This window comes from Eublepharis macularius, chromosome 2 (genome assembly GCF_028583425.1).
Source record: "Eublepharis macularius isolate TG4126 chromosome 2, MPM_Emac_v1.0, whole genome shotgun sequence".
Classification (NCBI taxonomy): Eukaryota; Metazoa; Chordata; class Lepidosauria; order Squamata; family Eublepharidae; genus Eublepharis; species Eublepharis macularius.
This window is the reverse complement of record NC_072791.1, coordinates 78,539,085-78,556,400: the sequence shown is the minus strand read 5'-3', so window position 1 is coordinate 78,556,400 and position 17,316 is coordinate 78,539,085. Positions and strand designations below refer to the sequence as shown.

The 17,316-nt window shown below is 44.0% G+C and overlaps 1 protein-coding gene across 2 annotated transcripts; it reads right to left on the bottom strand.

Moving 5' to 3' along the window:
* Positions 1-59: 59 nt before the first annotated feature.
* On the bottom strand, positions 60-16,190 carry ARFGAP2 (ADP ribosylation factor GTPase activating protein 2). 2 transcript variants are annotated; one of them, XM_054970362.1, is made up of 17 exons: positions 16,042-16,190; positions 15,451-15,569; positions 10,935-11,007; positions 10,572-10,703; positions 10,406-10,486; positions 9,429-9,531; positions 8,589-8,645; positions 8,193-8,237; positions 7,444-7,496; positions 6,227-6,363; positions 5,825-5,956; positions 5,024-5,152; positions 4,809-4,943; positions 3,914-4,040; positions 3,711-3,801; positions 3,318-3,436; positions 60-2,058 (listed from the first exon to the last, which is right to left on the bottom strand). In XM_054970362.1, the coding sequence occupies exons 1-17, from the start codon at positions 16,111-16,113 to the stop codon at positions 2,038-2,040; spliced, it is 1,626 nt and encodes a 541-aa protein (XP_054826337.1). In that variant the 5' UTR covers positions 16,114-16,190; the 3' UTR covers positions 60-2,037. The 2 variants fall into 2 exon arrangements, with proteins under 2 accessions (XP_054826337.1, XP_054826338.1); XM_054970363.1 differs by lacking the exon at positions 8,193-8,237.
* Between the last annotated feature and the right edge of the window lie 1,126 nt (positions 16,191-17,316).

The window sequence follows — 17,316 nt, the reverse complement described above, 5'->3', positions numbered from 1 at the left end:
GTTGCATACACCTACCCAGAAGTCCAAGGCTACCTTTCAAACAAGAGATACCCATAAAATGGAGCACACACAGATATTTGATTTTATTCACTTGATGGGGAGAATCCACACGACTCTTTTGGACTCCCCCTCCCAACAGCAGAGACGCAGTCCTGGCCACACACAGCTCATTAGTACCACCATTAACTTAAGAGTATACAGACAGCCCAAGAAAAGAACTCACTTTCAGTCTAAGAGCAGAGAGAGCATTAAGCTAACCCTCATCAATGAAAGGGGCAAGTGCTAAAGGTAACCCTCTTTTAAGACAAAATTTGCAATAGTCAAAGATAAACATCAGTGCATTTTTAGACCCCAGGGAGAAAATAATGTAAAGGGCAACAGAGCAAAGTGCTAATAGGAAACAACTCAGTAAGTCCATGCAGTCACTTATCTTCTTAGGAAACGTACAGGGAGAATGGAGGTCAACCACACTCACAAGTAATCAAATACAGAAGCAAATACAGACATTGCTCCATTATAAGGTGAGCCCTTCCTTCTTGCAAGGGTGCCTTACTAAACCTCAAGGTGTACAACATTCTATTAGTCGTTGCTCTCCCATTGCAAGAACTAGCCCTGCCACAGTCAAGACTGGCCCACTATCCTAGGGAATATGGTCTGTTTTGATAAGAACTTGCAGGAAATCCCACCCTGGTGAGACAGCTATAACAGCAGCTACCAGAAGATTCCATGCTGGTGAGACAGCTGCAACAGCGGCTACTGAACAATGCAACTGCAGACTGGTCTCAGTAGTGAGTCCCCCTTCACTCCCACTGTGCCAAAAAGACTCCACTGCCAGTCAAAGAGCATAACAAACTCTGACATTGATAAGGGATGCAGATTCAGCAGATGCTTTGTGGCAGGATATTGTTGAACATCCTGGGCATCAGAGCAGCACAGTAGGAGATAAAGAAGCATTTTTCTTCTCCAGTTCTTCGAGTAACAGAAAGAGCTGTAACTAAATATGTAGGGCAAAAAACCCCATAATTGCTTGGCTTGTAGAAAGAACAACGGGACAGCAATGAAGCTTGGGTAGGAGGAAGAGGCATTGCTTTAATTAACTTTCTTTCCCCACATACAGCAAGGCCTTAACATTCAGGCAAATCTATCAGTGCAAACAAGTGGGAGGGAGAGTGGCAATAGCAGTAGCTGCACTATCCCAGGAGTGGAGGCAGAGGCAGTGGAGCAAAGTCCATACTGCCTCATTGTACCCCCCATTTTCTCCAAGGAAGAACTTAATGGAAATCAGAGACCACCAATGAGGTGAGGCAGCAGGTTACTATGAAAGTGCAGGCCAGACAACCTTCCTTTATTTCACATGCTTCCAGAATCTGCTTCTGCAAAGCTATGGTGGGGAGGGTAGAATTAATTTTCTAACTATCCCCCATACTTGCAGCATAAATCCATGCAGAGATCTTTTCCAAACATGCTTTGAACTTTTGCTGTCTGCTGTAGATTTAGGCTTTTTAGCCACTGCCTGCAAAATGATTGGCTTACACCATGTGGATTTCGAGAAGCAGTAAGAATTACTTGTTCAGACATGGAAACTTTCCTGTGTGCTAGAAGACAGCCTAAGGATTCCCCACCATGACAATGTCCCCATGGATGCAGAAGGGTGAAGAGTATTCAATACTGCTTCCTGCCTCCACAATATTTTTTCTGCCAAGAGCAGCTTTGTGGAACAAAAGCAGAAACAGCAGCACTACAATGTGATCATTCATCTGCAACCCTGTCTCTATGCACAGCAGTGAGAGGACGTTCTTTGGACGAGCTCATGGTCTGTTTGCAGGTTTGGGTTTGAAAAAAATACGTTTCTAACACAACTGATGTCCAGAGCAGTTTTGAGCAAATGCCAGGCATGTCCATTTCTCCGTCCAACTCTATTCTCAAGCAGCTCTCCAGCCATGCTTGATTGAAACAATCCTGCAGATTTTTGCCAGACGACTTGAGGTGCAAGTGGTTTTTCGCTGATGGCCACAAGCAGCAAATTCCCCAGAAACATCAATATGAGCCATAGCGATCCTAGGGGATGGAAAAGAGAGTGAGAGTGAGAGTGCAATAAATGGCTGACATGATAAAGAAGAATTGCAAGCATCTGAATACAGAAGCCAACACAGAGTGTATCATCTTAACATCATTCTAAGGAAGCAAGCCTGTTCCACTGACCTCTATGTTAGGGTCTTGTGAACCATAAAAGTGGATGTTCTCACTGGCAGAGAATTACACAGTGCACACAAAGAGACTACTTAAAAACAAGCAACAGACCAGTATGGGAACTGGCTTTCTAATCTTACTGTACAGCAGCATCCATGTTTAGGACTGGTTGACACACAGCCCCAATAATCTTGAAGCCATGTGTGGACTGACCTTAAAGAGTTCTGAGAAGCTTGATTAGCCCGAGAAGTTTTAATTCAGTCTTGAAGTAATAACACTGAATTCTGTGAAGGCCCCCTAATGATTTTAGAATTGTGATACATGTCCTCATAGAGGCAAATGGAGGGAGAGGGAGGGGGGGGGGAAAGAGAGAGACAGAGGGGTGGGGGCCTCCATGCCAGACCTCAGGTACGCCCAAACTGCTACTTCTCAGTTGCTCTTGTGCCAGGCTGCTGCTTCTGTCTCCTGCCCCCAGGCCATTCCTGAAGAACAGGGCTAGCTCAAGCTAAACTAAGCAAGTGCAGCAGCTCTTAGCTAAAAAAATTCATCCTAACAGCATTCTACTGTTGAGTAAGACATTGTACTGGCTCAGCTCCATCATCTCCAGAAAATGGGAAGAATTAATTTCTTGCAAGCACCAGTGTTGTCGTTTCTCTTGGGCTTGCTTCTAAGGAATTCCAATTCTCTTTGGAGAGGATTCCCTCTGAAGTATATACTTGTTGCTGCCTCCTTGCAGATTTTGCCTTCAAAGTAAGCCACTTTCAGTCTACAATAAGGCTCATTTAGATCAATGGGTATAAATTGTAAAGTGCCTCAGATTGCAACCTCCTCCTTTGCAATCCCAATAGTGAAATACACAATTTAGCAAGATCTAGGAGTTCCAAGTAATTTAAATAAGCAGCAAAATGACTGCATGTGGGAAAGTAACACGTTAGTGGACTACCTTACTATTTTAAAAAACTGGTACGCTTTTGAACCCCACAAGGGTTTCAACAAAAATTAAATCCAAACCATTTCCCCCATACTGCTTCCAACATGTTGAATTTGGCTATCAGATAATCTCAATTTGTGAGGCATTTAAGACCCTGCCAAGACCAGTCTATTCAGCAAGCATGTGATTTTCTCACCTGGAGGGAGTTCATCACACCGTTGGCCAGAACAGCCATCTTGCCAGCAACAGACTTCACCCCTTGCTTGAACTGGGCAATATCAGCAGCAGGCAGAACATTTCCAATTGATACACCACCTATAGGGAAATAAGGATGGTGGCATGTGGGACAGGGTGCTACAACTGTTCCAGCAATTTAAGTGGCTCCTCCTCTTTTATGAAAGGCAGGGGGCTGACTTAGGCGTTTGAGCCTCTGCACTAATTCGAACTGCTCTGCACTTTGTTCCCAGTTGTCCCCAACATGCAACTGGCCCACTTATCATTTCTGAATAACTGGTGTAGAGGCTTCACTTGTCCTCTGGCCATATCCCACTGAATACTGCTCCGCTTCTCAAGCTGTTTGCTAACATACTTGAGTTCACAGACTCTGACTCTCCAAAGAGATCAGCAGAACTGATGGCATTGCTGCCAGAGAGTTGCTGTAGTCGGGATCTGGCTTCATACTGGAAAGAAAGTAAGACACAGAAAATTAGCTAGTGGTGGTCTGTTTTATGATTGCTGACAAAGGTGGCAGCAAAGTCAACTTAAGGACTGAGGAATTGGCACCGCACACACCTCAGCATCAGCTTCCCGCCCAAAGAACATGTCAGAGGAGATGGCTTTGGCCCCTGCAAATTTCTGTCGAGCTTCGTTGGACTCCACTACAGATATCTTGCTCTCAGTTTCTCTTCTGTTGGTAGGTCTGAGTGGCAGAGGAAGTAAAACATACAAATCTTTGTACTCACTGAAACAGTAAAGAAATTGGCTGAGCTCACTCACTCACTCAACATGCTTCACCAAAAACAGCCGCAGCTTAGACCCATCAGCTCAAAAGCTGACTCCCTTTGATTTAAAAAAATGCTTCACAGCCTTCCATCAGCAAGTCAGTCAACCACACAGCAATAGTGCATGCCATTTAAACTCCTAAGATCCCCAATTTAGTCCATGGTTCCCCACCAATGTGTTTCCTGATGTCCACTTCCTTCCTCATCAAGTCTTGGCTTTCCTTTATGTCTTCAGAGCAGGAGATGATCCAGAAGAGCCTATGAGGCATCAGCTTTGTGTCAACAGGGAGCTGCCTCTATCATAGAAAGTTTGGCTTGGAATCTCCCAGCATCTTGTGATTTGTATAGCTCATGTCCAATAGAAACCATTTTACTGTGATGCCTACTACCTGGTCTCAAAATTCCCAAAATGCCCACAGAACAATACAGTTGGGGACCCCAGCGTAGTCCAAATACTGCCGTAAGACATAGCCAAGATCTTGCCTGACATTTTGATGAAGTGTATACAATAACTCAACATTAGACAACGATGTAGCCATTTTGGTATTATGTTTTTTAGATTATGCTCTCGGCAAAAGGTATTGGTAAGGCCTAAAAAGCTTTTTTGGTGCTAAATGAAAAGTAACACTATATATCCCTAAGTATTTTCTTCAAGAAGCTCCTTTCCAAGTTTAACTAATTTCTACCTGTCACCAATGGGCCGGATGCTGGAGATATTGATGTCCGTCTCCTCCTCCCCTTTGTCAATGCCCCAAGAGGAGTTGTCTGTTTCCCACTGTGAGCCAAAGGCATCTCCTAGTGAGAAAGGATTATCTTTATACCTAGGGAACAAACAGAAATGATGGGATTTATCCAAACCAGACAAAAAAAATTAAAACTGAAGACTACAATGCAGTCATACTTGGGGGGTCCAGATGTGAAGCTTCCAGTATCTTCAAACAAATCCAGCTGAGACCGAGAGGACTTTGCAGTCACTGGTGTCTCTTGTTCTATCACTTGCATCTCAGAAAGGACAGAGTGTGAGATGGAACTGGTAGGAAGAAGAGCTCAGATAAAGTCTTGGCAGAATTCCATACATCCCAACAACCACTCATCAACATACTAAACACATCACCACAATGACAAGGACCAGGGTTGGGTTTTTTTTTTTTTAGGGAGCTCAAGGCTGCATACACAGGATTCCCATGCAGTTGCCCATCTTGCCAATGATCTGCTTAGTTTCAATAAAGCTGCTGTATCATATGCATTCAGATGATGCTGTGAGCTAATCAGTTCAGAAACCATTTGCTTGAGCAAATGTGGAATTCAGAAACTGTGGGGCATATTCAAAGAATATAAATCTTCTTTATATATCTAGACTTAGATTCTACCCAAAAATATGCTACCAGAAGAGCGTCAGTTCATCCATCTCATAAGTGTACCAAATTACAGTAAGACAGATGCTGTGAAGGACTGAACATCTACAGGATTCTGCTTGGGCAAAGGCAGACCACGTTCTTCACAAGGAACTCAGGATCCGTAAGTCATGCCAAATAGAGTGTACTCTAGGACACAGCTCACCATGGATTGTCTTCTTAACTGCAATACTCAAGCCCTACTTAAACAGTAGTAGCACAACAGCCAAGAAACCTAGGGCAGGTATTACACAAGAGACATCTACCCACCCAGCACATTCTCCTTGTTCTTCAAGCACAGCAAGTACCTTCTGGACACCAAGCCCATGCCCAGTCTTTCAGCCTGTTCACGTTTCTTTCCTTCCAGATTCTGAAGTTTCTTCTCCTCTTTCTTCCGATCAATCTGCAGCTCCTGGTAGGCTAGTCTCATTGAGGTCACTCTGCAAGAAAACAGCAATCAGCCCACTGCAGAGTCCAAGCAGATTCCCCCCCCCCCCCCGCAGCTACTTCCCCATGATACATTAGCTTGTCCCAGTATCTCATAATTTTGCCTGTCAGTTTACTTGGCCACTGTAGTCTAGATCTGGGCAAAGCTACACTTTTCCAATCCTGCCTCTGTAAGCTATGGGAAGGGAGTCACTGTCTCCATTCTTTTGTGAGTAAACAGACCTGTATCCTACTTAAGGATGCTGCAAGTTTGCCACACTTACAGAGACTCTTCTGCTTGCTTCATGCACTCTGCAGCTTGCTGCTCCCTCAGCTTTTCTGCCACCTGTGCCTGTCGCTCAACTTCTGTGAAGCTCTGGCTGCTCACTTTCTGAGCTCCAAGACCTTTTTTGGCTCCCAACTGGAAGAAAAAGCAAGACAGTGAGAACTCCAAGAAAAGCCAGAATGACCATAAATAGAAAACTGAGAAAATTGTAACTGCTAAGATGTCAGCTGTGGCACAGTACGCAGAAGATGAGGGCAGAAAGACATTCAATGGAACAGTCTGAGCCTTTGTTAATCTTGTTGTTTCAGAACTGATTTGGAGAGTGCTACTAATTCCTGAAAAGGAAAAAAAATACACTTCTTCATCTCTTTGTGAAGTCTGCTCACACAGGATTCATACACCAGACCAACCAGAAGGGATATGCATCTGTATGGAGACAGAAATGCTATCCATCTCTAGGAGACACACAGCCTTCTACCCTACCCTTAAAGGTCTCCAGCCTAATCCTGCACCTCTTGCTCCCCATGTCTGGCTTCGAGAATATCAACTAAAACAGAATCAGTACAGAATGAGGCAGTGACCATTAGAACTGCCTGGGAGAGACCATTACAGGGGCCCGGTTGACATCAGGGGTTCTGAGCTCTGAGATACTCCTGAATCATTAAACTTGCAAAGGTTAGGTTGCAGCGGCAATAAAAGTGTTGCTTTAAACTTTCCACCCCACTGCTTTTTCCCCCCATTGGGAGCGTGAGTTCCCTCCTCCCTCTCCCACTGAGGGAAAAAGTGGCAGGGCAGAGCATACTGAAGCGATATAAACACCTGAATTGTTTTCCTGCTTTCGATAAACCTGAAACGGGAAACCTGAATCTTTTTCGGGTGCACACCCCTAGTCGACATGAGACTTTGCTGCATCTTGCAGTGACTGTTGCATACAAGTGAAGTTGATTTCAGTGCTGTGATGACCACTTACAAGGTGATGGCTGTCTAGCATGGGTTACATTAGATGCCTTTGGAACCGGCATCCAAATGCAGACAAGGTTTCTACCCACAAATACCACACAGTGGGGAAAACAGAGCAATAATACTAAAGAAAACCCTCTTTAGCCTGACAAGACAAACTGCAAGGGATCATTCAGATGAAGAAGCCAGAGGGGATGGGCCAATGAGTAAAGTTTCACCAGGCTAGGGAAACACAATTCATTTCAGTGAACATACCCCTTTCTTGGTAGCACCTGGCTTCTTCTTTCCAATAAGGGAAGGCTTTATTTCTGTAATGAAAAAGAATAAATGAATGAATGAACATGAACATGAACAACAATGACAGCTATAAGTTGTTAATAAGCAATACTTTAAAGGCTTCAGAACATAGGGCAGCTAAGCCAAATGTGCCATGTGCATGGTTAATACACCCAACAGTCTTGGCAACAGTGTACAGAGATCCAAAGCCAATATGAAGCCATACACCATGCAGTTTCAGATCAACAGTCTTTTGGGCCTTCTCTCCCAGGTGCAAAAAAGTAATGTGAGATCACAGCAAGAAGTGATGTTTCAGAAGATACAGGTCAGAAAAAGAACTCAGCTGCCCAACAAACAGTATTCCACACAGTAACATCTACAGTGTAGAATGTCAGATCACGTGAACAAATTTTTGCCTCTGGAAAGACCTCCAGCATCAAGACAGCAACACTGCAGGGTTCATCTGAAGGATGATGCATTCACTGGCTTGTAGATTGTCCAACCATTTCAAAAGAGCCCAAGCAGCTGGTGTCTTAAATGCCTTTCGGTAGCTAGAGCCATGTGCGCCCAGTTGTCTGACTGCAAAAGCGCCAGAAAACAGGATTTACACTTTGCTCCAGTTGAGAGAGGTCCCTGCTCACTTGGTATGAACATAAGATTGACAAACATTTGGGCTGAAGGCAGAACCATAGAAACAGAAGGCAGAGGCACCACAAGTAGCCAGTTACCTCTGGCAGGAGTAGCCCCTTGCGAAGACAGACACATGGATGCGTCTGAGGGAGAAAAAGACATGCACATATTGGTACTGAAAAGATGGCCAGAATGCCAGAGCTCTAGCTACAATCTGGATATGGCACAGACCAGAGAACTGATATCAACAGAAGGTCCAGAACAAATAGTAAGACTGGAAGTGAGACAGTGGTGGGCAATGACACTTAACCTTGTGTGTAAAGAATGGATTACTTTCCCAAGGATGGACTAAGAGGAGGCTCAATATCCTTCTATGATGCCAGGACAAAAATACTGACTTCACTAATTGATCCAACAACTGAAACAGAAGCCACTGGTAATCCAAGCAACAGATGAGTCATTATCTCAAAGCAGAAACAAGCTCTTACACTTACCAAGAGAGACTTTAGGAGAAGTGCTCAGCAAGTCAGTTGATGGACCTTGGTTGGGATCTATGGACAGAAGCGGGATATAAACTACACCAAGGACAACACAGTTCTACTCCTCTAGCACATTTAGACTCAATAAAGAGATACCCATTTCTTCTAGTTCCACAAAGCTTTGACCTTATAGGAATGCTGTGCTAGTTTCGGGCAGCTTTGAGATGGCAGAAGCAAATCGATTCCCACCTTCCCCTACTTCAGCAACACCCTGCAAGCCTTGAAAACTTATGCTCCGTCATGGGACCCTCAAATGTGAAAAGTCATGAGGGTCAGGGGGCTGCAAGGAGGAGAAGAATTTACTAAGAATGCCCTTCCCCACCATTCTCCCATTAGGGGAATGCTGGCTGGGTACAACCCACTGTTCATCCCTGGCAGCAGCAGCACAATCCAGAAGCCTTCAGGCAGGAAGTAACCTTGTGGACAACCCCTTGATGCAAAAACTGCTATCAGCTATCAAATCAGCTTCCCCACATCTGATAATTTTCAGTCTCTATACAGCTGCAAGACTCTTCACTTACTCAAGGGAACTAAACCTTCTCAAATATAATAATACATCATGGTACATTTTATGGAGGGTGTTTATATCCTGTCTTTCTGCTATATATATAGCTAGCATCCAAGACAAGAGATTGTGGGGAGATACCCCTGCATAATATCCAAAGACCATGTAAAAGTAAAGTTATACTGCACAGATCCTACGGTCCATCATCCAGCCTAAGAACAGCATAATTATTTCCACCTAGGTCTAGAGAGATTCACTCTCTAGAGAAAAGCTTCAGTAAAGGCACTCACATGGAACCTCACTGTTTTCAGATGGCTTTGTAACTCTCTCTAACTCCAGTGAAGATTCCACAGTGCTCTGACCTGTCTCAGTCACATCCCAGGTATTACAAGCCTTAAAGAAAGCAAATTAGGTTATCAGGGAAGTTCAATGGCTTGAATCATCCAGTACAATGAGATCACCACCCAAATGATCAGCCACTTATTGGTAATAATTAAGAACAATTTCAAGTAGCCAGTCAGAATTACCAGTGTTCTCAATGGTATTAAAATGTCAGATTAATCACAATTATGGATTCCTTTTGAGAAAAAGTAGAGTCAAGCACAGCTAGGATTCAGACCATTCTCCTGAATGTCTTCAGACCTACCTCCCCTAACTTGGAAGAATAGCACCTAGTCTCCTGAAATTAGCATTATATTTACACAGAAGTTCTATTGAAATCAGTCTTCCAGTTTAGGTAGAACTCAACAATTTTGCCCCTAACCCAGAAAGGGTTAGATACTGTATTCATTTTAATAAGTAAGATCCAGAGTCAACCTAGTGCAGCACACCGCATCTCCAACAGAGGCCAGACAGGTAGCTGCCTACTGGAAGATGATGCACTGCATGAACAACAGCTATGGCCTGTTTCTCATGTTATCTCAGAGCATGATGGTAAAAAAAAACTTAAAGGTGCAAAGCCTCACTGAGGAAGGCTCTTGCCTAAGACTAATCTCCTGCAATTGAAAGCAGATGATAATACTAGGCTAGACCAACCACTGTCCTAGCTCTGTATAAGGCATACTCATATGTAAACATTACATACAGATACATGGGAACAAACCCAGCAGCAATTCCATGCCCAACTCATTGAGCCACACTCAGAGGTCTCCATGAAGGACTGCTCTACATTATGACACAGCTTTGGTCACATCAATATAGTAACTTATAATGCCAAACAAGCCTTCTAGTGGAAAGATGCAATGCAAGCAAACTTGGCTCATCTTACTTGTGTATGTTCCAGGAAGAAGTCAGCATCACTCTTTTCTGGAGAATGGCCTGGTGTCCCACTTAACCCATCAATCAGGAGCTGAAGAAGAAGATAATCCACTGAGCTCAACAAGCACCATGGCCCTACATCCTTCCCAAAAGGGCAAAGGCTTGTTGGCGCTTACATCATTCCCGTATTTGGCCATGGCAGCACTTGCCAGCTGTCGTATCTTCTCCCGATACACCTGGGCTGCACGGCTATTATACTTGGCACTGGCATCTGTGGTGGTGCAACCATGCTGGCGGAAAAAGGCAGTCTGGAAAGAAAATGTAGTTGAGCCCCAACACCAAAAAGAGAAAAAGCAAATTTAAAAGCCCTCTTGCAACTACTTGCTGATTCCAAGCACACATTTTGTGGGTTCTAGGAACTCCGGAAAGTGCACTGTGTTTTCCTGAATACAACCACCACTTCTCCTCACAGCTTCAAAAGAAGAACATAAGAATATCCAGACATGAAACTAAAGACCAAACTGCAAATGGATCCTTACCGCATTGGCGTTGCTACCCACTTGCATACATCTCAGCTGAAACCAGCTCCAATTGGAGTCAAGCTCTGTAGACCTGGCAACAGAACAAAAACTGAAGTCAGTGTCTAAAGCAAACTAGTTCACCAGGTCAGACTCAGAATTCAAAACAGAGAAAGGCAATGTAGCCTATTGCCAGCACCCTCTCCATGTAGGAGGAAAGTAAATGGTCTAACCTGAGCCAATTCAATCTGAATACAGAGCAGTGGTCACTTTCTGACTCAGGCACCAAAATACCAGGCACGGAGAATACATTTGGAGATTCAGAAATGAAAACGATATGCAAAAAGACTTGCTATGCTGCTCCAAATGGAGTCAAAAAAAGAACACCGATTTTTTGAATGGAGGAAACAAACACACACACACCTCACCACACAACATGATTACTTTTAATTATTCTATTTATTTAAAACATTTGTACACCACCTTTCTACCCAAATAGGGTCCCCCAAAGCAGCTAGCATTTTTAAAAAATAAAACATTTAAAACAAGCATAAAAACAATTCAATAAAAATGCACACAAAAACACCACCATGAACAAGGAGGAAAGCCAGTAATAGTTATTGAGAGGATGCCAAACTTTAAAAAAAAGTCTTCATCTACTAGTGGAAGGCAGCAATATCGGGGGACAAACAAGTATCCTGTGGACAGAGGTCTAAAGTTTTGGCACCATGACAGAGAAGGCCCTTTCTCAGGTTGCCTCCCATCTAACCTCAGATGGCAGTGGCACCCAAAGATGACCAAAATAAATGGGTAGGTGATCCTTCTCAGCACATTTTATGTAGTAAGACAGGCTACATTAGAGACTACAAAAGAGCAACATACTCCTCTCTAAGAAGGTCTATTGGCTTTATTACCATTAACCAACCACTCTATGGTCGATGGCTGTTGTGGGTTTTCCAGGCTGTATTGCCGTGGTCTTGGCATTGTAGTTCCTGACGTTTCGCCAGCAGCTGTGGCTGGTATCTTCAGAGGTGTAGCACCAAAAGACAGAGATCTCTCAGTGTCACAGTGTGGAAAAGATGTAGGTCATTTGTATCTACTCAGGAGGGGTGGGGTTGAGCTGAGTCATCCTGTAAGAGTTTCCCAGGGTGTGGAATGCTAATGGCGGGAGGCTTCACTGTATCCTGAGGAGGTTCTTTTGCATATGGATTGGTACTTGATGTGCTAATCTTCTCTGCAGGGCTATTGTCGGGGATAGAATGTTTTGTTAGCCTGGTGTTTTTCAGAACTGGAAACCATGCTCTGTTCATTCTTAAGGTTTCTTCTTTCCTGTTGAAGTTTTGCTTATGCTTGTGAATTTCAATGGCTTCCCTGTGCAGTCTGACAAAGTAGTTGGAAGTGTTGTCCAGTATTTTTGTGTCCTGGAATAAGATACTGTGCCCTGTTTGAGTTAGGCTATGTTCAGCCACTGCTGATTTTTCAGGTTGTCCAAGTCTGCAGTGTCTTTCATGTTCTTTTATTCTTGTTTGGATGCTACGCTTTGTGGTCCCGATGTAAACTTGTCCACAGCTGCAGGGTATATATTTGCCATATATCAAAGGAATTACTGATCAGATGGGAAAGCTTATGAAAAAGCATAACCTTCAAGCAGTATTCAGACCCACCCGAAAAATACAACAGATGCTACGATCAGCAAAAGACAGTAGAGACCCCCTCACCTCTGCAGGAGTATACCGTATACAACACTTCCAACTACTTTGTCAGACTGCACAGGGAAGCCATTGAAATTCACAAGCATAAGCAAAACTTCGACAGGAAAGAAGAAACTTTAAGAATGAACAGAGCATGGTTTCCAGTTCTGAAAAACACCAGGCTAACAAAACATTCTATCCCCGACAATAGCCCTGCAGAGAAGATTAGCACATCAAGTACCAATCCATATGCAAAAGAACCTCCTTGGGATACAGTGAAGCCTCCCGCCATTAGCATTCCACACCCTGGGAAACTCTTACAGGATGACTCAGCTCAACCCCACCCCTCCTGAGTAGATACAAATGATCTACATCTTTTCCACACTGTGACACTGAGAGATCTCTGTCTTTTGGTGCTACACCTCTGAAGATGCCAGCCACAGCTGCTGGCGAAACGTCAGGAACTACAATGCCAAGACCACGGCAATACAGCCTGGAAAACTCACAACAGCCATCGTTCTCCGGCCGTGAAAGCCTTCGACAATACATCACTCTATGGTCTATACATGATTCTTGAAGTCTTACTTAATTTAAATCTACAGAAAAAAATGGTACCATATAGACAAAGATTTTAAAGATTTATATGTGCACACACAAAAATGCCATGGATTTCACAAGAGATGGAGCACCATGCACTACACGGGTGATCTTAAAACACAGGGCATAATTGAGAAAGAACTGTCATGCCCATGCTTTTCTTTTAATATAGGTATTCAGAAGCACAAGTGATACTGAATGGCCTTTCATCACCCTGAAATCTGCTCCCAGAGGTATCTATTTCATTTCTCCCAACAGGGTACTGCAGGACATGAGATACATGACGATTAGTATGCATCAAATGTCTTACATTTCTATCACATGAAACAGCAGCCAGAAGGAACTAAACCACTTCTAGCTTGTCTTAAGTCACAGGAGAACAAAAATCTTTATACAGTTCTGCTGAAACACAGAAATCTACCTTTCTTCTGTATACCCACCTATCTATAAAATAAAGAGCAAATAATCTATATGCGGAAGAATTTGTGCTATAAGATCAAGTCTAAAGTTTCAGTAGATAGAACACCATGTAAAAAAAAAACCCCTAACACTTTTCACATGACCTACTTGTGCTTTCAAGCATCAGTAACATATTGAAATACAACGATTAAACAGCAGTACTAAAAGAAGGAACAAAATACACTTCTAAGGGGGAGTTCATATTGCTTTATTCTTATTTATTTACTTACAAGATTTTTATCTTGCCTTTCCACCCTCATAGGGCCACCAAGGCAGCTTGGTGGTGACTTGCATACATGAAACAGCCAGAGACCAAACATCAGAGAGAGAAAGCATTCATATCTGAACACGTCCCATTAAAACTCAGGACAATAGAAACAGCTCTCATATTCAGAAAGCCATCAAATAGAACATGAACATATAACATACTTATTTCAGAAAGCCTTTGGAAATTTGATATATAACATTGATTTTATAAGCAAAATCAATTGGAGATGTACCACCCTATCCCCTATTTTGGTTTTAATGGTTTTATGTTATAATAAATATTTTAGTTGTTTTTATGATTTAAAAGAATTGTTAGTATTTTGTGTCATTGGAGATCTCTTTGGGATCCTATATGAGAAGTAGGGCAACACGGTAATTAAATCAGTAACAAATATGTTAGTCCTAAAGTACTGCAATGAACACCAGCATTTTTACATATTGCAGAGGAGGGAAGATGCTGAGGATCTATGGGAAAACAGCGAGAGTACCCAGTAAGATTCAATAGGTAGAAAGTCCCATAGCAGCCATTTCACCATCCTATTTCCAGTAACTACTGCTTTTTTTCTTGATTTTCCCTTCAAGTTTTCTTTTGGTGCAAATGTTTATTTAGCCCTGAAAACACAAAAGCTCAGCAAAAAGTTCTGGCAGTAAAAAATGATATAAAGAAAAAGAACACAAACTTGCATCATTCATTTAACCCTTAAAATGGTCTTATTTTCAAACATGTATTTGCACACATGCAATATAATCAAAATATAAATCATTCCTATCACAGATGCAGAGGAGTTAGCCATGTTAGTCTGTGGTAGCAAAATCAAAAAGAGTCTCTGTACCATGCATCTGACGAACAGAACTTGATTCTCGAAAGCTTATGCTACAATAAAATTGGTTAGTCTTAAAGGTGCTACTGGACTCTTTTTGATATTCCTATCACAGACTGTACACTTCATTTATACCCCACTTTACTCCCCAAATGGAACCCAAAGTGACTTAGAATATTATTCCTTTCTCAACAAACCTAAACAAAGTTAGGCTAAGAGCGTTGTGACTGCCCTAAGATCACCTAGCAAGATTCCCTCGCAGAGTGGGGGTTCAAAACTGGATTTTGCCAGATCCTAGTCTAACATTCTAACTACTACATGACCTTGACTTTCACATCACACTACATTATTATTATTCACAAAATAAAATGAAGTTAATTCGCTGCTTCTGGCACCAAAAGCCAACATGAAGAGTTTTCTTGTAAAAGATCATCATTGGGGAGAAGCTTCTTCCCTACCGTTCTAGCCATGAATCCTCTCTCAATCCCCTGCCTAATTTCAAGTAACAGTATTCCAGTCTAACGAAACAAAGGGAGGGGGCAGAAATTAGGCAACTCTTGGATACCTTTGACATATACGGTGATCAACAGCTTCCGAAAGAAAGCAACCAAGTCTACCACAATTAGACAGCAGATATCAGACCTGCAGGATGAAGCATGTTAATGACTGATCATATCCCCCACCTCGTTAACTGGCACTCACCGGATAAAGCTGAGGTGCACCCCCAATGACCGATGGACTCCGGAGCAGTCAATACAGAGAAAAACCCCGTAAGTGATGCTGGCCCAGCTCGGATTCTTTGCACCACAGTCAAAGCAGGACTATAAGAAACAGAGAGGAGGATAGGAAGGCGACACGGGCAAAGCCCCCGATGGTGGTTTGGGAGGGGGAGCGCGAGCGCAAGATAGCGGGAGGAGGGGAAAGAGCGACGCTGCTGTGTGCCCGCCAGGCCAGGCCTCTGACCACTCAGCACTACATTTTCTCCCCCGATTTACAGCAGCAACACATCACTACTTCAGGCAACCCAAGTCCTTCCTAGCGTCTAGATCCTTTAACGAGGAGGCAAAGAACTCAAATTAGGGGCCTTCTTGTACTCAGATCTCCAACGGGTGGGACCTCTCGTTCACTTACAGCCCCTCCCGCCCCGATTGTTAAGTCTAAAAAAGCGGCGCAGCCCCCATTCCTGCGAAGGGGCGACGGGTCTGGGAGGGGCCGCCTTCAAAACCCCTGCTGGTAAGCTCAAAGGAAGAGGGCCGCTCTAAAAGCCCCCGCAACGACAGTTCGTCGCAGTACCTTATTAGCCGGCGCAGCCCTTAACCGCCTGAAGAGCGTTTGGATCTCCGTCTTGCTGGGCCCAGCCGCCATATTCTCTTTTTCCCAGCACTCCCCGCGGCCAGCAATGGGTCTCCGTGAGGGCCAATCCACGAACAGGCTAGTTTCCTGGACGAGCCTTGCCCGGGTCCGGTCAGACTGCGCAGCCTGTACGGCTGGGGCGACACCTGGGACGATGCCCAAGGCTTGCTCCGCCGTTAACTGCCTGAACCGGGACACTCGGGAGAATCGTGCAAAGGGCCTCTCTTTCCACAGGTCCAGCCGGTGGGCTGCGGGGGGAGGTAGCTAAAAGATCAGAGGGGGCGGATTGGACATTTCTTTTACCGGTGGGCACAGGCAGCGCTCGGCTTGCGCCCCAGACTGGTGGAGCTAGTTTTCTGGGCGCAGTACAGCCGACGAGTCGCGCACATATGGTGATGCTTAGCTTCGCACTGCCAGCCCAGTGCCGTGTGTCTGGGAAGGAAGAGCATAGGCATGGGGACACCCGGCTTCGCCCACCGGCAGCTTGGACATGGTGGCTGATTGCGGTAGAGTGCAGCTGGGGAAGAGGGGCATAGACAAAGCAGCACCAAGCTTTGCCCCACCCGCTCAGGCAGGTTTGACTGGTGTGAGCAGGTGACTCTTGGCTTCATCCTGTGCTGGTCGATGTCCAGTGCAACCAACAAGGGGCACGGCAGCAACTATTATCATCCTGTGCCCTCATGGGCATGTTGCAATAAGCAAGGAGAAGCATGGTATGCTTCTTGCCAGGCCAGCATTGGGTAAAGCTGGGCACTGCCATTTTCCTCTTCACCTCTTGCTACTAAGTGGTTGAATGAAGCTGGGCATTGCCATGCCTCCTCTTCACCAGCCTCCCTACAGGGGTACGCCCTGGCCAAGGCAGTCTTCCAGCCCCCTAGGAGTTCACCAGGTCAGTTAAATGATCACCATTCATCTGGTCATCTTACATCAGCTTTCCAGTAAGCTTCATGATTTAGTTTAGGGTTTTGAACTAGATTTCTACATATTCAAATCCAGAGGTCTTGCTGATGACTTAAACTGGGCTCTGTGCTTTATATTGTATAACACAGTATGCTTTTCTGGTTGTGAAACCACTATCAACAACTGCAAATGCTTTAAAATAAGATCGTTTAAAAAATGCTAGTCCTTTGCTAATGCACCTTTTTGATAACTGTATGCGTAGCTAAATAATTACTGTGTTGTTATCAAATGTATTATTTTCTAATATTAAATAAT

Coding starts and splice junctions, on each gene's coding strand:
- ARFGAP2 (XM_054970362.1), bottom strand. CDS start 16,113: ATGGCGGCTGGGCCCAGCAAGACGGAGATCCAAACGCTCTTCAGGCGG. Junction 9,532..10,405: donor TCTTCCTGGAACATACACAA/GTAAGATGAGCC, acceptor GCTTTCTTTAAG/GCTTGTAATACCTGGGATGT. Junction 8,646..9,428: donor TGAAAACAGTGAGGTTCCAT/GTGAGTGCCTTT, acceptor TTCTGTCCATAG/ATCCCAACCAAGGTCCATCA.